The sequence below is a fragment of the Portunus trituberculatus genome, chromosome 37 (assembly GCF_017591435.1).
Source record: "Portunus trituberculatus isolate SZX2019 chromosome 37, ASM1759143v1, whole genome shotgun sequence".
Taxonomy (NCBI): domain Eukaryota; kingdom Metazoa; phylum Arthropoda; class Malacostraca; order Decapoda; family Portunidae; genus Portunus; species Portunus trituberculatus.
The window spans coordinates 30,231,686-30,256,227 of record NC_059291.1 but is presented as its reverse complement, the minus strand read 5'-3'; the positions used below and the strand labels follow the sequence as shown (position 1 = coordinate 30,256,227).

The window sequence follows — 24,542 nt, the reverse complement described above, 5'->3', positions numbered from 1 at the left end:
GTAATGTATTTTATGGATTGATCATGGATGTGCCTAACGAAGCGTATACTGTCCGCAGTGAGTCTTACTTTTGATATATATATATATATATATATATATATATATATATATATATATATATATATATATATATATATATATATATATATACGCAGATACCACCTTCTCAGGTGGTATCTGCGTCTTTCATTATTTTCTTGGCGGGGAGCGAAAGATACCCAGCTTGTGGAATCGATCTTTTCTCTGTTGGGAGACACATGAGGGAGCAAACAGCTTATAGTTTATATATATATATATATATATATATATATATATATATATATATATATATATATATATATTATGGCCTATAGCGCCTGTAGGCATACTTGTGGGAAGTGCTGTTAAGCTTCCGCCCATTAGTGCCGCATGCAATTTTATTTATAGTGGTACCCATATTACTACCTAAGCGCATCTTTGCTGTAACCACGTAGAACCTGTTTTTTTTTTTTTTTTTTTTTAGGTAACCTTAAACCACTCGACAAATGGTGAAGTATCAAGGCGGTACGAGGTGGGATTCGAACCTACGCGTGGACGTCTGCCCGATCCCACGCTCACCACTCTATCCACTACACCACCGCCTCCCATGCCACTGTCATTCGGGAGCAAACAGTTTATAGTGGTGTAACTCCTCTTCACTCCCATGCCTCTGTTATCTCTCTCCGCTATGCGCTTAGCCTTCATCTTTATTAATAACACTCGTCTCCTCCCTTTGTTTAACTTACTCACTTTCGACAGGTGTCTCACCAAAGCTATCACTTAGAAATCCGCGATACATGGGAGTCGCCTTCCACACCCGTGGCATGAGGCGTGAATCCCAACTACATATACTCACACTAACGCTTTATCTCCATCATATTTTCCCGCATGCGTCACCTCTTCCATGTCTTCTTGCCTCACGTCTGCACCTTCCTTTCATCATCCTTCCTCCTACATGTCTTCGCCCTCTCTTTCACTCGTACTGCCCCCTCTTTCCTATTGTTCTCTTTTTTTCTATTCTTTTCCTTTTTTTGAATCCAGCACGGTCCCTTCTTCCACTTAGGGCATGAAAGGGGAGAGCGCTTCCCTCGGTCATTCTAATATTGATTGTAATTGGCCTTTCCCTAGTTATTAGTCCATTATGTTACATTCGTGTGAGAGAGAGAGAGAGAGAGAGAGAGAGAGAGAGAGAGAGCCCGTGCGCACCTGCTGGCTTTCGCAAATAATGAGAACACACACACACACACACACACACACACACACACACACACACACACACACACACACACACACACACACACACACACACACACACACTTTATTGTTTTAAAATTGAATGTTTCCATGATAATATTTCTGCCTTCTCACGTCATTTCTCGTATCGGAAGTAAGCATTCTTCTCTTTTTCCTCACCACTTCCTTCCTGATGATCTTCATATCAGCTTCTCTTCCTCAGCTTCTTTTCTAATAAAAGAATCGGTAAAACCCAAGTCGATATTGAATTTCCTTGAGTATAATGGAGGCGCTGTAATTCTGCAGAGTCTCAGTAAGTTTAAAAATAGTTCATGACTCAGAGGAAAGAAGGTTTTGTTGAATTTTTCTCTGTTCCACCAAACTTGGGTGAGGACACACGCGTGGGGGCCGCTGACTCCTGCTTGATGAGGCGGGCTGGCGGCTCTGGTCCGTATGTATGACAAAGTAAGCCAGAATTGTGGGAGTTTGGATGTGGCGTTGTGGTGTTTCCCTTATGTGTATTGGTGGCGCTTGGATTAATTATGAGAAAGACGACAGTTGGTCCATTAGCTTGCCTGAAGGAATTAATTGGTCGAGACGATTTACTGCATTCTGATGAAAATATTTCGGTAACCAAAGAGGAGTTACGTTAAACTTTGTATACCATTTTTATCTTGCGGAAAAGACCAATATTAACTTCCTTGTTATTACCATCATTACAAATTTAATGATATTGTTAAAATCAACCAACAAATCAAACCAGAAAGAAAGAGTGGTGCTAAGAAAGACCACGTGAAATTTTGACCTCGACCTCCATTCTTCTGTCTTTCACTATCTTCTGTGATCTGGCCATCACCAATTGGTCTGCATTACTTTGACTTCTTCAGGAATGTTCTTATCCCATTATCTTTAAGAACCACAGCGACGGGTCAGATGCTGGTCTGCACTGCATGCACTTTAGTCAGATTATACGGTGTTATTTAGTGTTACGGACAACCTATCTTTATAGAAGTGCCTTCCGTGAAAACCATTAGAAAATTTTGCCTTCGATGTCGTTGTCTCTGGAAAATTATGCCCAGGTTATCATTCCTTAGGTCTCGAAAAAGGTCGCGGCGGTGGCTGTCCCCATCATATGGCCGTCCTTAACGTCAGATTTACGAGTTAGAAAGATAAAACCGAAGATTGATATGAGGGTCGTCTATATGCATTTTACGCCGATCATTAAGGTGCCTCAGGTGATGAGCAGAAGGGTTATTGTAAAGTGTGGGTGGACCGCTACCGCCAATCTCTCCTCTGTCTACTTTATTACAGAGGCACTTCAGATTTTAATATTCTTTATGTGCCTTTGAAGACAGGAACCTATATATCACTGGAAGTGGAAATTCAATTTTCGCCACCGATGTTCCTATGATATTGATATTAAGGTTTGAGTACGGCGTAGTTTTGTTCTTCTAGCTCTTACTTGGACCATTTCCTCCCCCTTTCAACTCTACTATTCTAAGTCCTCAGATTTCCCCCCTTTATCCCATCCTCCCGTCCTCCTTTTCCTCCCTCCCTTCGGCCTGCTTAGTTCACAGTGCACCCGGTTATCGCGAGTTGCAAACACTCTCTCCAGTGGTGGAGCGATTCTCTGCCGTAATCAAGGCACAATTAGTCTATCAAAGTGAAATTTAATGTATCCAATATTCAGAAGGAGAGGACTCAGATAACCTTGCCTCTCAAACTGGCTCGGTTAACTCTGGCATCTGCCAAATGGAAAGGAGTGAATCAGTTCCGTCCGTTCAAGATGAAATTTGATGGGCGTCTTCCTCTCGCCATCTGCAGCTTCTTACCAATTCCGTGTTCCAACAGTCGCCAGATGATCGGTATTCGCAAAAGGAAGGCTGAATCACATCGTGTTTTACTACTTTTTTTCGTACTTTTCCTTCTCCTTCTGGTGGGTGGTGGTGGCTGCTATAAATTGAAGATCACTACTGGGGTCGCTAGGGACGAGGAAGCCGGACTCGGTTATCTTGCCGGTAGTGTGCAGCTGTGAAGGATAACAAGAGACAAGGCTCCCGTTGCCTCGTGCACTTTGGTGATCTACGTAGTTTTATCGCGGGGCACGTGTCTCGTTGGCACGTCAGGTTTGGAGTGCGGGGCGGCAGTGGTCGGCCGGTCTTGTGTTGGTGTACTTCTGGATCAGGTATCGAGCGCTGGGTGGATTGCGTTGGCTTTAGTGTCATCACCAAGGTTTAGAGGCGTCGTGTCGGGGTCTTATTAAAGCAGAGTGTCCCGGCGGTCTCTGGCTTAAAGTTTATTTGCCTCTCCTTCATGTGACGTTTGTCTCTGAACGACGGTGTCACTAATGTCGCGGTGGGACGTGACGAATGAGGCAACTTCCATATCACACCATCGCATTCCGCCTCGCTCAGATGCTGATTACCTCCACCAGGGCCTCGCTCCCGCACCCAGCTGAGCCAAGTTACGCTAAAAGAACTTTTTTTTTAAGCACAATGTTGGACCCCGACGCTGGTAGAGGTAATACCCAAAGTTGAAATAAGAATTTCGCCAAAGTGTTTCTCTGTGTCCTTTGTCATAATTACATGTGAGGTGGTACCTGTTTTATTGCTACTTTTTCTCTTACCTTAATAACTTTGTCCTTTCCGCCTCACGCCAAGGTCATACATATTTTCATAGGGATATTCTCTCTCTCTCTCTCTCTCTCTCTCTCTCTCTCTCTCTCTCTCTCTCTCTCTCTCTCTCTCTCTCTCTCTCTCTCTCTCTCTCTCTCTCTCTGTGTGTGTGTGTGTGTGTGTGTGTGTGTGTGTGTGTGTGTGTGTGTGTGTGTGTGTGTGTGTGTGTGTGTGTGTGTGTGTGTGTGTGTGTGTGAGAGAGAGAGAGAGAGAGAGAGAGAGAGAGAGAATATCCCTATGAAAATATGTATGACCTCTGTGTGTGTGTGTGTGTGTGTGTGTGTGTGTGTGTGTGTGTGTGTGTGTGTGTGTGTGTGTGAGAGAGAGAGAGAGAGAGAGAACGTTCTGTTAGAGATAAACTATATTAATGTGTTTATCTCATGTATTTTTAACGATATTGTATAATTTGGCTCACCCTCTGTTATATACAACCTTGAACTTTGGCCCTTTAAAGTTGCATGATAATCATAACGTATTGTGGTACTCGGATTGTCCGCAGATTTTTATTCGCCTTGGGGAAAACCTGGCCGTTGTGTTTGGAAAGCATCTGCAAGGGATGAAGGGACTTACCAGGAGTGAGTAAGTGGTGGGGCCGTGTATGGGGGTTGAGGGTGATGGAGAGGGGATGCTGGGTGCACTGGCGGGTAGCAGGGTCGAGTGGCAGTCCTCCATCATGAAGCAACGCCCCCTTAGCCAGTGGGCGTGAACGGAAGTCAGATTATCAGGACAAACCTATTGCTACGAGCGAGGATTTGCGCCGTTCCGCGTCCTCCTTCAGTTCTCCTGCAAGAGCCAGTGCGGTGTGGGCGTGAAAGACCGGGGTGCTTACACCCAGTCTGTGTTCTGGACTAAGTGAAGAAACAGTAGTTTTCACTATTTGGAAAGTCAAGAGAGAGCAACCTGTGAGATATCTGTGGAGTGTGTGCAGGTGGGTGCAGGTGGGCTGAGTGACCAGTGGAGGAGTGAGTATGACTGGAATGGCAGGATAACATTATTACTTGTATAGACAGTGCACACCAGCACTCATTTTCGGTTTTGTTTCATTTTATTGATGGGATCAGCTGTACTGTCATTCGTTAACATTTGCAGCCTCCCGGTTCTTTTTTATGAGGAAGTCTTTTATGTAAGATGTATCGAGTGCGGCCGCAAGAGATGATTGTTGCGGTCACGTCTTGCCGGCAGGAGATTGAGCGGCGGGCAAAAATGTCACGCACCAAGGTTTCTCGTCTAATGACGGTATCGTGTGGTTCATTTACCTGGCGGTTCCCTCCATATTCAATAGCTTGAGAGTAGCGTGAGAATAGAAGGGCAAGACGTTTTTCATTGTGACAGCGGTTGATGTTTCTGGCATTAAGACCATACGCACGGTCTCCATTTCTATGATAAAGAATAATTGAAGAATATCTTTAGAGTACACCGCTGTCCAGCCTGAGGAGGAGTGATGGAGGTCAGGCAGTCACCGGAAGAGATGGGATGGGATTGGCTGTCCCGGGCACTGAAAACCACCAAGGCGCTGCTCGTGACGTGGCTCCAAAAGAAGGATGTGCAAAGTTAGGATTGAGCCAGAATAAAAAGATGGTCCTCTACTTTTGATGACCAATGGGAGAAGTTCGAGTGTGAGGCATGTGTGGGGCCGCAGACGTCCCTGAGGTCTATGTGTTTGTGTGTGTGTGTGTGTGTGTGTGTGTGTGTGTGTGTGTGTGTGTGTGTGTGTGTGTGTGTGTTTTGTTTACCGCTTACCTGCTAGTCGCATTTGCTATCATTGAAAGTATAGTGTGTTAGCAAGTATAACAAAAGACATTTGTGATGCTCTTCCTCGAGTTACCACACTGATGTATGTGAGGTGACCTCCATGCTTCAGTAGGTGATGTATGTCTATTCCCTGAAGACAAATCTTTCTTGTGATCCATTAGTTTAGGATTAATTTTCTCCTTTATAGAACACGTTACATTAATGACAAGATCTCTTCTGAAATATGTAAATAGTAAAAAAAAAATTGGTATGGATAGCATAAAAGGCTCGGAAGTAGCAACATGCACATTGGTGATGCGTCGAGGTGTTGCATTGTTGTTGTTGTTATATAGTTCACAGTGTATCGCTAGACATAGAAACTGCAGACCTAGTTTTTGAATGTTAGGGTTTTTCTTCCTCATGGCGCCTTAAGTACCATCAGAATTGTACTGCAACAGATGCCATTATTAGCGACATTTCCCTCATCATGGCCAAGTAATTTCCTTCCAGCCCCCTGTCCCTCATATTCACTGTGCCTTGTTATCTTGTTTTCCCCCCACGTTCTCTCCCTCCCCTCTCCCTCCCTCCCTCCCATCCCACAGCTCATATCATCTCATCATCTGTCTTCCATCTTCCGTCTCACTTCTCTAGCACCCTCCCCTTCATAACTCTGCCCTTACACTTCTCCCTCATTGCCTCCACAACAATTAATCAGTCTCTCCAATTTGACTGCCAATGCTGCAGGCGGTGTCAACAAGACCCTTTGTGCCACAGCACCGTAGTCATCACCTCCCCACGCATCCTGCCACTACCTTCCTCTCACGTGCTGCTCTTTAGAGATTATAATATTTATGCCTATAAGTGCCTTTTAGTAGTCAGACACATTTTATTTTTTGCTTTCCGAGGCTTGTGATAATTGTATTATTTCTGATTATTAGTAAGAACTTGATTACAAGGATCATTTAGTTTTACGAGTAGAGTCAGTTTCTGTTCTCGTTGAAATATCTTATTTTTGGTCTTTGATTGAAAACCAGAGCACTTAATTTCATGCGCCACAGCGTTAACTAGGTCCCATGTGTATTCTAGGTATGTATTAGATCTCCAAACGGCGTCTCAGGAGAGTTTCTGCGAAGCTTTAGGAAGAGGAGGTGAGATTTACTTGCGGGAATGTCCTCAGGAGACGTGAGTTACTGTTAGGAATCAACAGCAGTTTCGTGGCGAGTCGAGAACACTAACGTTAGTGCGCCAGCGCGTGTTTATGAGGAAATTGCATGATGACACCAGCTTCCCACACCTGTAATCACCGGCATGGAAGACAGGTAATCAACTCATAAGTCACTTCAAGAACAGGTATCAAAGGAAGTGAAGAGCCGAGTTGCCACTCACTTCCCCTGTCACGGTATTCCTGTGTGCACCGAGCTTACTCTCCTGTGTGTGTGTGTGTGTGTGTGTGTGTGGCCTGGTGTTCACAAGGTTGGTGTTCCCGTGACAACTGGGGGTCTTTTAATATCTCCCATGGGACGCTTGTGAAATACGAGAGGAGCGACCGTGAAATCTGGTAAAATTTTCTTTCCATACTCGCGAGACAGAGAAAATAACACACGGGACTCCTCTCAACTTCCCTTCTGCTGTTTGTTTCCTCGTCCATTACTTTTAGGTTCACCAAATAAGGTTCCTCTTCACCAATAGGAAAAAAAAAATCAACTGCATGAGTTCGAAAGTTGTTAAAATGTAAATACATCGTTAATGAATGTTTGTTTAATCATAGATGATAGGGAGGAAGGGAGGGTGAGACGGTGGCGGTGAGGCTCGTGTGTCATTATCCTGTATGTGTGTGTGTGTGTGTGTGTGTGTGTGTGTGTGTGTACGTATGTGCGCGCGCGTATGTATGTGCCGGACAGCGACAGCGAGGGGGAGGCAATCGAGGGTGGCAGGGAGAGCGAAAGGGCCCGCCCGACGGCCGGGTCGCTCAGAGCTCAGTTGTGTCTTGGCCTTGCTGGGTGAGGTGTAGCCGGTCGGTCTCTGGTGCTCCCGTCTCATGGCTCGATGTGCGCCAGTGTGACAGTTTTATAAGAGTCCAGGAACACAGAGCATCACTTTGATATTTACTGACCGAACTCCTCTTTGCTATCCTTGTCTGTTCTGTGCCGTGGTGTGTTCACCAAGAGTTAAGAAAACTAGAAACAACTCCTGTGTCTCAAGCCGCGTCCCGCTTTGGGCTCCAGTTACTGTCAGTGTGTGGTCTTGAACGGCGTCTTGTCTTTGAGCTGGCGAGACGCATGTGGACAAAAAAGGAGCGACGATTCGGCGAAGAGGAAACACAACTGGAAGATTTTATGGTGGTGCACAGCGGGCGGTGCGGAGCAGTGATCAGCTGTGAGGCCTGCTTGTTGTGGCGCCGGTGGGGCTTGGCGGGAGGGAACGACGCTACTCCCTGTACCCTCTGAACGCTGAAATTCTCTCTCTCTCTCTCTCTCTCTCTCTCTCTCTCTCTCTCTCTCTCTCTCTCTCTCTCTCTTAGTATTTTGGTACAGCTGACGGTACTCTCGAACGATCCCCCTTCACCATTCTCGCCCGCTGTAAATTCAAGGGGACGGTGGTAGGGAGTAGGGGGAAAGAATTGTAATGGGCATGGCACCGCACAGGACACCCTCTCTCCAGCCCTGTGAAGGTCACGCACTCAAGTAAACATATATGTAGAAGTCCGCCCCCTCGCCACCCCGCGAACTCGTCATTGTGCGGGGAGGAAACACGCAGCTTTATAATTTATTGGTGATATCCAGTTTTATTCTACCTTTATTTCCCCGTCTCTTGTAGTTTCCTTTGCTTGCTGTTGTTGTTCTTGTTGTTTTTGTTGTTTTTGCTGCTATTGTTGGTTGTTTTCGGGGTGGTGTATATTTTCTCATTTCTTTATTATTGTTATCATTATTAGTATTTTTTGTCATTTTTATGATTATTTATAACAACAACAACAACTACTACTACTACTACTACTACTACTACTATTTCTACTATTTTTTTATGCTTAATACCGCTTTCTATTACAAATCTTTAACGTTTTTTTTATGAAATACACTTAAATTAGCCGATTCTCTCTCTCTCTCTCTCTCTTTCTCTCTCTCTCTCTCTCTCTCTCTCTCTCTCTCTCTCTCTCTCTCTCTCTCTCTCTCTCTCTCTCACCAAAACAGAGAGCTTATGCAGTATCGTGTTTGTTGTGAGGGAGGGAAGATAAGGCGAGAGAGGCAGTTGGGTCGGTGTTCGGGGCGGGAGGAGTCGGGTGTTCGCCTCGGGTTGTTTACACAGTCGATGGGTGGGAATGGAGAGTTAATTTCGAGAGTATTTCCCCTTTTGGCGTCTCAGTTCTACTACACCAGCACTTTCCTCCAGCTGTAAGAGAGGGTGGAGGAAGAAATGGAGGAGGTAGAGGAATTAGTGGGGTGATTGTGTAGCGAATAAGGTGAGGCTGTGTCTCCCAGTATGGTTCTGTAAGGTCAGTGGTGAAGGGGGGAATGGGAGAGGAGGGGAGGGATGGGGATGGGTTTAGGGATGCCACAGGTGATCGCTGCTGATACATGGCGGTGGTATAGTCGTGGTGATGGTAGTGGTGATGGTGGTGGTGGTGGATTGACGAGCCCCACGGTTCCTTTTTTTTTTTTTCTTTTCTTTCCTTCTTTCTTCATCTCTCCTTTTTTCCACCCCTTCTCCTCGCAGTTCTTCAAGAATAACGTGAACAGAGACAGAAAAAATACCTCATAATACAAACAAGGAATCGCTAAACCAGGAAATCTGTTGTTGTTGTTGGACAAAATAGACGCTATCGTGGAAGACATTGCGTACAGTGACGGTGACGGTGACGGTGACGGTGTAGTGGTATGGGCTGTTGAGGCGGCGTGGCGTCGAGTGATGGTCGCCGAAGAGCGCACCTATCTCTCAGGTGAGTATGTTTGGCTGCACACCTATTGGCTGAAGCTCCATCTATATACGTACGTCTGGTGCAGTTTCTTGTATTTAGATTCAGTCGTAGCTTTCACCATCACTCTCAGCTGCACTTATGATTCTTCTGCTGATCAAGGCGTGCCAACCATTTTCAATTATCTTTGGTTGACGCTGCACTTCCAATTAGACCACTTCAGAAAACTTCTCTAGTCTCTCTGAAACTCCTCTGCCGGCCCCTTTTCCCCATGCTTAGCGTACCAGTCTGTTAATGTAAGTGTCCATTTGTTATCTGTCCATCGCTCCATGTGTTTTGTTTATTATTATCTTCTCTCCTTTCCATACGTTAGTCACAGTTCATGCAAGACACCTGCTTAGTACTGGCCGTCAGCAGTTGCGGGAGCTTTCCTGTGTCAACTTTTTTTTTTTTTTTTTTTTTGAGAATCAGTTTCTAATACATTTTACATTTGTGTAGTCCCAAACTTTGTAACATAATGTAAGAGTGTTCTGGCCGAGACGTATTTATTTGTATAGTAAAACATAGTTATTTGATTATCCGTATACGATTCAAATGTTTTAGAAATTTATATGTTTTTTTTTCTACCAAAATTGACATTATTATTTACTTATATGTTTTATCTGTTTTTCCTTACATTTAGTTTCGCAATTTTTGGACAGACTCGAGGCCGACATCGAATTGTACTTTTTTCAGGATCATGTTAAATTAGTGAACTCTCCAGCTTCAGTTGGACTGTTCTCAGGGTTTGCATCTTTTTTTTTTTTTTTTTTTTGTCCTATACTTCAAGGTACCTGAGTCTGTCCTCGAACTCTTAATTGATTCATGCATAATGTTCTAGGTTTGTATTAGAGTAGATTGTTTTGTAGGCTTTTCTTTGTTTATATTGAAGAAATGGAAATTCATATTGTCTGCTTTTCGAATTTTTTTAAACCAGGTTGATCTCAAAATTTATATTGAATGATACTTTTTTTCATCCCTTTAGAAAAATTAAAATGTCTAGTTTGTTTTCCGTTCCGTTTCTTTTGTCACACTAATGAACACAATACGTTCGAACGAAACAAAGCAGAAACATTCATTCCGAAACCATACCATTCTGATTACGATGTTGTACCGGACGTGGCTTGTTTTTGTTTAGGCCTTTAGAAGAGGAGCGCCGCGAGATGAGTAAGTGTGAGGGAAGGGTGAGGTGGGGAGTGCCGAAACATTGTGAGGTCAGCAACACAACCCCTCCACCTGACCCTGTAAGGTGACACCCGCGCGGGAGTTAACAAGTGCCCCTTTTCCTCCACACCGACCTGGGAAATACACCGATGGCTCAGGGAAGAAGGGAAGGGACACAGTAATGGATGGGAAAATGCGTTGGCACTTACATCTCTCTCTCTCTCTCTCTCTCTCTCTCTCTCTCTCTCTCTCTCTCTCTCTCTCTCTCTCTCTTTCGTGTGTGTGTGAGCATGAAAAAAACAGAGGGAGAGAGAGAGGGGCGGGGTGAGTGTGGGGAGAGGGGAGCGCGGTAGATACAGATATATAACAGAGACAGACAGACAAACAGACATAGACAGAGAAATACATAAAGAATAAATAAAGTCAATTTCTTCTACTTTAAACACTTATATGATGGACATTTTTTGCATTATTATCTTATCGCCTTGCCATCGCAGCGCAGACTTGGGTGTCCAGTGAGGCAGAGGGCGACAATAACCCTGCACCATATGACAGGATTGACGTGCCCCTCGTTTTCGTCCATCTTAGTAGCTGGTGATGGTGGTGGCGGTGGCGGTAGCAGTACCTCTATATCCATCCGTAGGGGAACGAGTGGCCCGGCGAATCGCACACACACACACACACACACACACACTCTCTCTCTCTCTCTCTCTCTCTCTCTCTCTCTCTCTCTCTCTCTCTCTCTCTCTCTCTCTACTACCACGCTTGCCTCTCCATCGTGACATTTCAATCTGCCTCCTTTCAGGGTTTATAAACTCGTCTTTTTTTTTCATATCAGGAGCTGCTTTGCCAGGAAGTAATGTATCCTTATTATGAACGTACCGGGAATTCATCAGTACCAAAACTAAAAAGCATGAAGCCTGAAGAGCGATTCCACTTAGCTCTTAACGAAAGAACTTTGAACTTGCTTCATCAGTCACTACGTTTGTAATATGTCATTTTCAGGTCGACAAGTTGAAATAAGAAGCTCAGTCTATTAGTTTGTAGGGATTAGCTCATCGTTTCTACGCACCAGTGTATAATTATTGCGGTGCCTTCATCAGAGCCAGTGAGATCTTTTCTGATTTTTTTTCCCTTTCCGAACTGTCACAAGCCACGTGTATGCTGAGGACAGAGAGTCGCAGCATTTCTCTCTATGACCAGCAACATACATTAGATCATGGGAAGGGAGAAACTTTCCCCATCACGGTCATCTGAGGTATACACGGCCCTATCAAGTTTATCTGTTGATGGTGAAGGGTCCATGTATTTGTATTTCTTGCTCCGCTACCTCAAAGATGGAGGGGGACGTATTCATACACACACACACACACACACACACACACACACACACACACACACACACACACACACACACACACACTTCCCCACCACACTGAGTTTCAGAAAGACTTGTCGGTACACAATGTATCGAGTAAATATGGCGTGAATTTGTCCTTCCGTGAGACTTAGTAAATAAGGGCAGTGCACTACGTGGCAATTACGGCTGTGACTGAAACATCATCCCTTCATCTCGCTGACATCGTCGACTGTACCAGTCAAGTTACGTCGCTATGAAAGACCTTCAGAGTAGTGACGGTAGTGCCTCCTAAAGAATTCCCTCCTATTACGCGTCACGGCGCCCGCCCTTAGGAAGTTGGTGGAAAGAAGTTGGTGGAGCAAATCACAGTAAATTCCCACTTCACCTTCCCGCTCGCCCCCACCGAACTTCCGGAGCAACTCTCCCCTGTGTTGGCACTACCGATAAGGCTGCAGACGACACGCCGCCGTGGAGTCTGCAGTGCGAGCCTGCGCCGCACGTGTTTACCCTCTTGATTTGAGACTTGGTGGACTGCGGGCCTGCTGACGAGAGTTAGACGGCCAGAGAGAGAGAGAGAGAGAGAGAGAGAGAGATGATATTTCTGACGGCACTGTGATGTGCAGATATGACAGAAGTGACAGGAGTGTTGCAATCGGAATGTCAACAACCATCGTCAGTAAATCACGCCATTTGTAAAAATTGCGATGAAATAAATAAATGAACGCAAAACTCGCACGTTGGTCTTTGCCTCCTTGTCATCATTCTTCACCTATCCACCATTGCAATATTAGGCAACGGTTACTTTATTTTTATCTCCTATAAAAAGAAGGGAAGAAGGAAGGTCTTGTGTGTATTAATGGCATAAGTGTGACATCTTTCTTATTGCCTGAAGTTTTCAAACCAGTTTGGTCAGTATACTGCTATCTTGGGGTGTTTCTAAACCGTCAATTGTATGACCGCCCTCTATCAGAAGCCTTAAAGTAAGCTGATCGATTACAGGGCCGCGTGGCAATGATTTTTTTTTTTTTTTTTACCTTTTTTATTATTATTAACTGTCTGCTGACCAGTGAAACAGTTCCTGTATCTTTTTTTTCTAATAAGGACGCAGAGTTATTGATGAATCAGTGTGTATGCTAGTAAAGCCCCTCATGTCGCCATGGTGTAAATTAAATTTTGGAGAGAGAAGTGTTGATATCAACATCATTATGTAATTCATCGTAACACAAGCGTGACAACCAATCTTTGAAAGTCATTTCCAATCTCTCTTAAACTGTGAAGGCGTATCCCAGTCAAGAAATTGCTTTGAAGCGAGCAAAAAGAAATGAAGTTTGTTGACAGGTTAATATAGTTCTTTATTTTCTTCTCGTACAGAAAAACAAATTATCTACAAAGTAAAACGTTACTTTCGTAAACACGTTCACCACACTCCTACGTGAGAGACTGCCTCAGCTTTGTAATGGATTATTTATCTTTCTCTTCTATTAGTTGTTGACTTCATGGGAAACCCCACGGCGATCTGAAAGCTTCATCATAGCTGCCCTTTGAGGAAAGTCTCAGAATGCAGAATAGCCTATGTGCTTTGCAACTCCTTGGCGAAGCTGTTCTCATACCAGACGTAGTTCATTTCCCCAACCGGAGGTTACCATGATCCTTATGGATGTCATACAAAGAGGACATCCCGATTGTGCCGCGAAGACAGCCTAACACAAGGCCCTGCAAAACACAGCATTTATATTTCACATGACATTATATTTCTCGCATGCAATTTTCTTAAAATGTAATTTTCCTTCCCGTCCCAAAATGTTGTGTAACTCGTGGACATGCGTCAGTCAGCCGCCCTCGCACTGTATTGTTTGTTGGTGAATGGTTCGTTGGTTTGCGGGCACAGTGAATGTTACCATCTCCATTGCTCTCCCTCATTCCCACGCACACGCTGCATAAATTGGGATCAGCTCGACTGTAACTTAAACATTGGACACAATTCTCACTCGTCTCCTACTAGTGGTTAATACATTTCTGTGGATCTTGACGCACGTGCTTCCAAGGAGACTTAGATGAAGGATGATGGCGATGATTGTGAAGGGAAGATTTATCCCACGGTGTGTTGTGCGAAGCTTGCTTGTTCGTTAATTACTGTCCCAAGGGAAACTAATGGCCGTGATAATTGCCTCCTTGCACTCCATTTCTCTTGCTTGTACGTAGAATAGATTTCCCGCTCATTCCGACACAGCTTCCTAGTTTCGTCTTCAGCTTGAGGCCTCATCATGGGACTAGACGACAGTACAATTTGACAAATCATCGCACCAGAGGACGCCCGCAGAACATAAAGGATTGCCGCGATAAATCCCGACACTCCTCAGTGTATCATGAACATGTATTATTCTCATTTTCATTAATACTGAAAGCATACTCATTATTTATACATCACTCAGTAACGTGCTGAGCGTCTTTCACGAACAAAATGGTTCAGACATAAAAAGATAAAGAACCACAGTAACAGCTTCCTGAGGCAGCAAGGAAATTGGTATTTCTTAAAATTGATGAAGCAAGGAATATTTTTTTGTCTGACTGAATTGTTGCGAGAGATGTATGAAATGTGTTAGGCATGAACAGATGCTGGTGTTGTTTGACACCTCTGAGACACGTCAGGCCTTTGCACAAGTGAGTGAATTACACACTCCACAGAATCACTGGACCAAACAGGCAACTTAATACGCTCACCACACTAATGAGGAACACGAGGGAGACGAAAGGCAACCACGAGTTTTGCGGAGCTGAGTGGCTGGTAAAGTTTTCTTTATCGCACAATTAAGATAATGGCACAATGGTGACCTTTGGAATGAGTGAGTTTGTGTGAGTGCATCGATATGTGTTGCTGCATTATATTTAGCTATTGCCTTAATTACCTTAAGTAGCCTTTTGCGAGAAACCTTAAGTCTACATCTGACATTAACTTGAGGCAAATATTATTTGAAGATTTTATGCAATGAGTTTGTTCGAGGATAGTAGCGGAACGTGTTCTGTATCAGAGGCTAATGGAGTCTTAATTTAGATAACATCACTCTAATGCAGTGTGATGTGAGTGGGACGTACAAGTGTGACGCTTCTGTCGTGGCAATGTTTATGTTAACGCCATCAGTAACATGACGCGTTTCCACATTCATTCTGCTTACTATTGGGCGATTTTATGCAGCTTCAAAACTAATGTGGAGATTAAAATAGTGAAGACTGGCCATTAATTTTCTGATCTCCATAGACCCCTTCCTAATGTCAATGAAATAGACTAATTGTACACAAATATCAAGGTAAAAATGTGTCCCAGTATTGAAAAGGTTAAGTGTACCCGATGTCAGATGTCAGGAGGAGGGATGCGGGGACATACTTGTTACCTGTTTTCCATGAGAGCTGTTTTGGTGAGTTGCCTGCGTCTGTGTTGCTCCCACCAGCCTTAGGAGGCAGAAAGTATAGTACATTGAACCCTTCAGGGTCTCCGAGAGACGTCTCTGGAGGACAGTGTTCATACTGTTGTTCATGTCTGGCAGATATTATCAGCTGAGTCATGACGCAAGTTGTTGCCTCGTCCAGTGCGTCATTATTTCTATATTAAATAGATCAAAATTGTTGGTTTCAGACTTTTGTTAAAGAAATGTAACCATTGAAGTATTTTTTTGTTTCTAGATTTGCACAAAATAATAACAAAAATTACTATGTGCCTGATGGACCTTTGAGTACAAGCATCTGTCAGCGGCCAGTAAAGCTTAATGGGGATCTTGTTTATTAAACTATTATTACTCGTCCTAAATATTTTTTTTTCTTTCTTTTCTTGTCAGAGACGTTCCCCTTTATCCAGCACTGTTATGACAAGTGACTGGAAATTGTTTACTCACTTTTATTAGTAACTGTCGTGCCTTCTTTGATGCACACGGCAGCGCCCCTGTGGCTGAGATTTTACCATTTACATTGCTACAGTATTAACATGGCACAAAGCCTCCTCGTCTCCAGAGACTCGGTCTGGGTCTGGGTGGTGCCGCTACTCATCCTCTTCTTCTTCTCATCCCTTCTTTGATGCACACGGCAGCGTCCCTGTGGCTGAGATTTAACCATTTACATTGCTGGAGTATTAACATGGCAGAAAACCTCCTCGTCTCCAGAGACTTGGTCTGGGTCTGGGTGGTGTCCTAAACCCAGCTTTCTTCCTGAGGGTGCCGAGTTCCATTGCTTGACTCAATAAAACAACCAGTCATAGTGAGCGCGTCTGTTTCAAGACAGAAAGCGTTGACTGATGTTCGCGTTGTTGTGTATGATAGATTAACTACTTTTGAAATAAAAAGTTTCGTTGCAAATATCCGTGACCCTTTTCCGTGGTGCGCGTCCATGACCTAATCATCACAAGCCTGTCCTTCTCCGAGCACTGGTCTGAGAGGTTACAGGGACGCAGTCACCTCCTCTTCGTGACCAGCTTTTTCTTCCAATAAGAAAATGTAATATTTCATTGTAATTGACAGTTCAGCGGAAAGTTATAATAATAATTTTACTACTAATTATATTTAAATACAGTTCATCGCAATAAATTATTGAATGAATTTAACGATATTCAGCAAAAATATAAGTCTACATCCTAAGCTTTTTATTCTCCTGGTAGCCTGTGCCCATGGGGGGAGAAAATTCATTCCGCCAGCCTTGTGAGCGGGGGCCATTGACATACTTATACACACTCAGTCCCAAATTGGTCAGTGGAAGTATTTCCCTCTTTTTTTATTCTCTTGAATTTTCGTGAATACACATAAACACTGCTGGCAAAGATATGGAGATGGGAACTAAGACTCTCCTTGTTATCAACTCCTGAAAGAAATGAAGGTGGAAGCTGGCAGGCATCACATGTGTGTGTGTGTGTGTGTGTGTGTGTGTGTGTGTGTGTGTGTGTGTGTGTGTGTGTTTCACTGTTTGATCTGCTGCAGTCTCTGACGAGACAGCCAGACGTTACCCTACGGAACGAGCTCAGAGCTCATTATTTCCGATCTTCGGATAGGCCTGAGACCAGGCACACACCACACACCGGGACAACAAGGTCACAACTCCTCGATTTACATCCCGTACCTACTCACTGCTAGGTGAAAGGATACAGTGTGTGTGTGTGTGTGTGTGTGTGTGTGTGTGTGTGTGTGTGTGTGTGTGTGTGTGCGTGTGTGTGCGTGTGTGTGTATGAAGTTTGCTTACGCATGCCTCCTCTTTACTGTTTATAAACCGATCTATCGCACACACACACACACACACACACACACACACACACACACACACACACACACACACGAGGCAATACTGATCATGAAATTAATCCTCATGCGTGACTGATCGACCTTTGAAGAGAAGGGCGGCAGGGGAGGAGCGGCTATGGGGAGATAACGGCGAGGCGGCAGCGGCACATCAAACCTCACCACTCACCCCCGCCCATCCACTACTGCACACCCTCGCTACTCGCACCCACCTTGACCACACCCACGTTCGCCTTCCTTCCACCCTTCCTCCCTCCCTTTCCTTCATTCCTTCCTTCCTTCCGGCCCTGTCCTTTACATTCACCTTCATTCCATTCCCTTCACTTCCTCGCCGTCCCTCAGCCAGCCAATCCCTGCCTTCCCTGCTCACTGCCAGTCACCACCAGCCTCCCTCCCTCGTTCCTCAGCACCCCATGCCTTCTGCCCTCACCACAACTGCCATAGCTCGCCTCACCACAGCCACAACCACAGCCACTTCTCTCATCGTCAGGGTCTTCGTCACTGTCTCCCCCAAACACTAAAGCCACCGTGGTTTTTTCTCGTTGTGGGTGACTCGTATCCTGTGAGTTTCTGATAAGTAATATATGTTTCAACTCGTTTTGTTTCTCTAGTTTTATTGATCACAAGAGTAAGCGCTTCTCCACGTTTATCCTTTACTGTTCATGAGGCTAAACGAATGATAAAAAAGGTTAAAATGTAATAAAGTAGGGAAGTGGTTGGAGTTTTTTTTTTTTTTTTATGTGTGTCTGTGTTTGGAAGAAGTGTTGTTATGGCCTCACGTTTCGAGAGATATTATTTTTTTTCTTATGCAAAGTAAGTTTTTTTTTAATCAGATTTATTATTATCTTATTTTTTTTTCTAATAAGGTTTCTTTAACTTTGTTGTGTTGAATTTACAAAGGAAGTCTCATCGGATTGACATGAGGAGATGCAATGGCAATGGCAACATAACATTTCAGGTCTTGTGACTAGTATGATTCTCTCTCTCTCTCTCTCTCTCTCTCTCTCTCTCTCTCTCTCTCTCTCTCTCTCGGCTCGGTAATACTAATAAGTTCACTGTTACGAGTATGATTAATTTTCTCGACGATCCTCTGGTGCCTCCTGTTCCCTTGCTTCCATTTCACATAGCCACTTAACCCTCTCTGCTCCCTCTTGCTGTTCACCTGGCCTCTCTCTTTCTCTCCTGGCTCTCCTTCCTCCCCCTTTGAGCTGCTCCTTTTATTTCCAGCTATTTCTTCCGTCTGTGCTCCTTCCTCTCCAGCTGGGTCTCCTTCCCAACATGTTTTCCTCAGCGTTTCTGTATAGTAGTGACTCTCTCTCTCTCTCTCTCTCTCTCTCTCTCTCTCTCTCTCTCTCTCTCTCTCTCTCTCTCTCTCTCTCTCTCTCTCTCTCTCTCTCTCTCTCTCTCTCTCTCCCATAATCTTGCACAATCACAATTCATTCTTTTTACTCCACATCATGTTTCCTATTCTCTGATTCTTCATGCTTCCCCTTTCTCTCTCCTACATCATGCTCTTTCCTCCCTCCGTGTCCCATTCATGTGAAATTGTCCTCACCTCCTCCTGCTGCTCCTCCTGTACGTATTTTTCCTTCTTTCCTTCCTCCCTTTCCTTCTTCCTTCCTTCCTTTCTTCCTTCCTTGTGGTCCCGCAGACTCGTACAAAAGCCCATCTAAAGAGTTCTGTTCGGGAAAGGAAGGAAGGAAGGATGGAAGGAAGGAAGGCAGTGAGTGTAGCACCAGCTGTGGCAGAAGCGTCTCACTCTCCTTGGCCGTAAAACATAGATGAGAGGGTCGAGCGGAGAAAAATGTGTTGATCCTGCTGCCACTCCCCGCCTGCCGTGTTTACTGTGGGTGTCGTGTGTGCGGGGTTGTAAGGTGGGCCTGAATGACTGTTCTGGGGGTGGCTAGCTGCTCCCGCTGTATGAAGGTGCGTCTTTCCGTCTCTCGCGCCTTGCATGTTGCCATGTGCTCGCCACGTCGGGTTTTATGGCACTTTTGCATTCCCTTTTTTTACGGTCGAGGTCTGGTCTGGTGCTGCGCTGTTTGTTAACGAATGTGTGTGTTTTGTGGTGGGGGAGTGGAGAGAGAGAGAGAGAGAGAGAGAGAGAGAGAGAGAGAGAAAATATAATAAGTTTTTAGTAAACCACCTTATTTTAACCAAGACATTCATTCTCGTTGGGTCTTACTTAGGTGAGTGGGTGTTGTTAAAAAATACTCTTTTGTTAATAGGATGTATTTTCTTTCAGGTAAGGATTGAGTGGGCGAGTCGCTGCGTCGAGGAGTCCGTGGTTACGGTAAAGTGTAACTCTTTGTACTGTCCTACTGTTGCATTGTGTATTGTTTTTTTTTTTTTTTTTTTATCATACTTACGTCAAATGTATGTGGGAGACTTGTCACACGTGTCTACAAGCTTTCCCCACAGGTAATTCTAATGAATTTCCACATTAGGTTTTGTTGTGGTATGATATATCTTTTTCCTTCAGATATCATTGAACACTTCTGTGTGGGATGAATGTTTTTTATCATTTTCCCCCACCAGGAACGGGCACACGTGCCGTTGTTAGATCATTTCATGTAAATATTTGGTAGCACAAATTCATCACGGCAGAATCGTATTCATTGAAGTTCTCATAAGGAAATCTTTGTTGCTGAAGCGAACTGTTTCATAATATATTGTTATGTGTAGTGAACGAAACTAGTTGCACAAAAATTTCTTTACCACAATGGTTGGGAGGAAGTCAAATACAAGGACAGGTGATTATACGAGGGATGGGTTCGAGTTTACCCATAAATCTTAAGAACACAGCATCTGAAGTCTTGCCAATGTTCAGTAACTTTTATATGAATTTATTCAGCAGTGTTCCGCGCTGGGGTGAGTCACCGTGAATCAATTTGGAAGAACTGAGCCCGCCTGCGTCCCCTCGCTCAGCCCTGCTATGGCCAGGGAAGCACTGAAACTACCTCGTGACTTTACAGGTCAAAGTTAGTGAGTCAGTGAGTTGCCGGAGTGTCAAAAGGGAGGTTGTGAATTCTTGGTACGGACATTGCAAGAAGAAAGGCAAGGGGGCACGTAGTGATAGACTTTATACAACGTACTGCGATCAACCTTTACAGTATCTACTCTCTCTCTCTCTCTCTCTCTCTCTCTCTCTCTCTCTCTCTCTCTCTCTCTCTCTCTCTCTCTCTCTCTCTCTCTCTCTCTCTCTCTCTCTCTGCCTTTGCACTTCCGTTACTCAGTCACTCATCTCCCGTCTGACCTTCACTTCCTCCTCCCTCACCAATTGTTTGTTTTCCCTACCTTTTCCCAGGTGGGCTCGACTCCTCTACCTCACTCTTCTTCCCCCCTCCATCATATTTCCTTCTATCTGCTGTTAACTCTCTGCCTCTCCAGTATTTTTTTTTCTTTTCTGTAATTTCTCTTTTAACAGTAAGAGCGAGTAGGTCTTCCTCTCTCCTCTAGTGACTCACCATTATGTTGTGTTGTCAACTTTTCTTCACTTCACTTCAGCAATCAGGAACACTCCTAATTTTCCTCACACAAATTTGCATCTCATGTAATCAGCAGAACTAAGCAATCCTGTACTTTCTCCCTCCCCCTATAGTCCGTTCATCCAAAGAATCCAGGCCGAAACTGCTAGTTCGGTTGGCAGCCCTGCCCACCCCCGCTGCCACTAAACCTTCCCGACACTTAAATTTTCTTCAAGTACATTTATTTTTCTTCACTTAACTCAATAGATATACAAATTTGTAGTTTGAAGAAAAATAAATGTACTTGAAGAAAATTTAAGTGTCGGGAAGGTTTAGTGGCGAAAAGGGCTGCCAACCGAACTAGCAGTTTCGGACTGGATTCTTTGGATGAACGGACTATAGTCAGCTGTCCTCCCGTCTCTTGTCAGCCGTCCAGCTCCCCCGTGACGGTGCCGCTTCACCAGTGTCAGACGTGCCCATGAAACATTGATCACAGGCGCTTTACCCTCCGTGTGAGAGGAAGCGGTCGATGGACGCAGATAGTCAGAGGCAGGGAGAAAGATACTTGGAGAGAGAGAGAGAGAGAGAGAGAGAGAGAGAGAGAGAGAGAGAGAGAGAGAGAGAGAGAGAGAGAGAGAGAGAGAGAGGGAGAGAGAGAAAGCGTCAAAGGGATGAAAAATCATAGCTGTACAATGCTCGTTTCTGAGAATGAGGAAATAGTGAGTAGGAGGATTGAAGAATAAAATGAGAGCATTAGCATTTCGGAAAAAGATGAGAGTTTAATGGAAACGAGAAGACGAGAAAATAAGTGTAAACGAGAAGACGAAAAAATAAGTGTAAAGGTTATGATTTTTAGATTTTAAATTTTCTACTTATTCGAGACTCTTGAAATGCTTTTCTACTGATAGTACCACAGCCGGCCTCACGAGACTCCAATAATGCTGCCCACCCCACCCCTCCAAACCACGGACATCATTTACTTTACTATTTTTTTCCCTACACCACCACCTCACCTCAACCAAGAAAGTCCTTTAACTCCAAGACCTCCCTGTCACCCACACATACCCCGACACTGCTCCACCACCACCACCACCACCACCACCACCACCACCACAACCACTACCACCAACCATCCCATCATTCCCACCAGTTCACCGCGTCACCGGCAGTACAGCCTCCACATCACTCCACAACACATCTTGCTTCATCCTTACAAAAGGCGCAGATGGGAAATGTAGCAGACAGAGAGAGAGAGAGAGAGAGAGAGAGAGAGAGAGAGAGAGAGAGAGAGAGAGAGAGAAACACTATAGCTAAATGAAGGAGGTAAGACATGCATGCCACTTGGAGAGCATGGATGGCCACAAGGAAAACGAATATCGAAACCACAGGAAAAAAAAAGGAATTCAGGCCACAGAGGAGAGAGAGAGAGAGAGAGAGAGAGAGAGAGAGAGAGAGAGAGAGAGAGAGAACCCCTACTCTTCCACGACCAAGAACTTTCCAACCTCCATCTCAAATCCATCAACAACTTACTCCCAGACTCACTTTGGCTTGCGTTTATTCACAGGAGAGTAACTCGATGCGAAGGAATATTCGAGCCAATATACTCAAGGAATTAAAGAGTTCCAATTAGCCCGTGGTGGGAGTCAAACAGACAATTCGGAAAGTCTGCGCAAAGCTTCATTATAGAGCAGCATTGTGCCTCAAATCGGCCGGATATGATGTTCAATATTTGGCTTCGAAAAGTCGTATTTACAGGCGATATTAGACCATCGACTGGATGAGAGGAATGACTCGACGAAGCTCCAATATCATACGGAGTCTAATTAAAGTCATCAATATTTGACTTCAAAGACGACGGCCAACTTAATCTCTGTCTAATATCCTTCCATTCCATCCAAACCCCTTACAGCCCCTCGCTCCTCCTCCTCCTCCTCCTCCTCCTCCTCCTCCTCCTCCTCCTCCTCCTCCTCCTCCTCCTCCCGTTTCTTCATTTCCCTTTCTTTATCTCTCTCTCTCTCTCTCTCTCTCTCTCTCTCTCTCTCTCTCTCTCTCTCTCTCTCTCTCTCTCTCTCTCTTTCTCTCTCTCTCTGATTGTCTGATACGTTTTCATCTGTATCTTTTGTATGGAAGAAGCAAGATGAGTTGTGGAGTGATGGGGAGGCTGTGCTGGCGGTGATACGGTGAACTTGTGATGATGTGTTAGTGTTCTTGGTGGTAGTGGTGGAGCAGTGTGGGGGTATGTGCTGGTAGCGGAGATTTCTTGGAGTTAAGGGAATTTCTTGGTGGCGGTGTTGATGTGACGTGGTGGTGGGCGGGAGAAAATGTTGAAGTAAATGATTTCTGTGGTTTGAAGGGATGGGGCAGATGGCATTATTGGAGCCTCGTCAGGCCGGCTGTGGTACTATCAATAGAAAAAATTCAAGAAATTCCCGGATAAGTAGAGATATACTCTAAAGATTATAACTTTTACACTTATTTTCTCATCTTCCATTAAACTATCATTATTTTCCGAAATGGTAATGTTCTCTCTCCTCTCTCTTCAAACTACATAAATCTTTCTTCTCCACCGTATTTGAATTGTTACGGTATATATTCCCCCAAAATAGCATCACGAGAAGGCAGATCAGTAATTCAGTAGAGTACAGATGTGACTTCTGGGGATAAAGACGGCAATCATGAAGACAGGTTGTCGTACAGTTGGCCAAGAATATTGCTTTGCTCTTAGATGAATTAGATCTCAGCCGCTGATAGGATTAGCATTCAGTCTCAACCCACGTATCCCGAATGTGACAACGTTGCGTTCGATGTAGGAATCAGTAAAGTATAGCAGCTGTGTGTTCCTCGTCCACGACAAAAGATAGGAAGAAAAGTTTGGGAAGGAAGGCCTTTGTGTTGTAAACATGCGGCCATGGGGTGAGTCTCCACCGAAATAATGTGAACGAAAGGAGAATCCCTAGAGACCAGAAGCCCAACAAATCCATCAGCGGAGGAGATCACCCGGATTATTGCTAAGAAAGAATCCCGGGAAATGGACCTCAATTTGATATCAGACGACTGCCATAAGGGTCACGCCGTGGGAGGCGAGGCCATGTGTACTCCCCAGGTGAGTCTTCGCTCCGGTGGAAGGTGCAGGTATATGCGCAGGTACACCCTTGGGAACACTCGAGCGCAAGAATACGGTAGGAACTTGGAAACAAAAGCTCTCCCAGGAAATATTAAGCACAACCAAGCCTCACGAGACTCAACAAAAGACGGTAGAAAGAACCTTGGGCGGCGGTGGTCCCCTGGGCGGGCGAGGCCTTCCAGACAGGAGAGACGAAAGCTAACAGGCATTTACCATTGGCGGCATGCTCCTTGAGGACCTCCCTTGCTGCGATAGCTTTACAAGAAGTGTGTTCTCTCTGAATCCCTGTTTCCGTTGATGGAAGGAGATGCGATCCCTGAAGACAGCATCTCTAAAAGACAACTATTACAGTGCAAGTTCCTCCTTCCGTCTTGCTCCAGACGGGCAAGTATATGTCTATATTTTAGTCATTATGTAAAGGCTACATTGAGTCGTGCCACTGAAGCTGAGTGAACCATTATTGTTATTGTGTATCATCTGAAGTGCCCCAAGGTTACTTTATAATGACATGCTTTGTTCACAGCCTCCTCTTGCCCTGAGGTTGATGA

General features: G+C 44.6%; 1 protein-coding gene across 6 annotated transcripts in view; it reads left to right on the top strand.

The window, feature by feature from the left end:
* LOC123514317 (teneurin-m-like) overlaps positions 1 to 24,542 on the top strand; it is a 581,802-nt gene that overhangs the window by 384,994 nt on the left and 172,266 nt on the right. For 3 of the 6 annotated variants that reach the window (XM_045272142.1, XM_045272143.1, XM_045272140.1), the window contains exons 1-2: positions 7,652 to 7,671; positions 9,369 to 9,591. The exons of 2 other annotated variants lie outside the window; for them this stretch is intronic. In XM_045272142.1, coding sequence (XP_045128077.1) covers positions 9,561 to 9,591 — 31 coding nt within the window. In that variant the 5' untranslated portion in view covers positions 7,652 to 7,671; positions 9,369 to 9,560. Of the gene's footprint in view, positions 1 to 4,721; positions 4,855 to 7,651; positions 7,672 to 9,368; positions 9,592 to 24,542 lie in introns of those variants that run through there. One more of the 6 variants, XM_045272145.1, reaches the window with a different exon arrangement.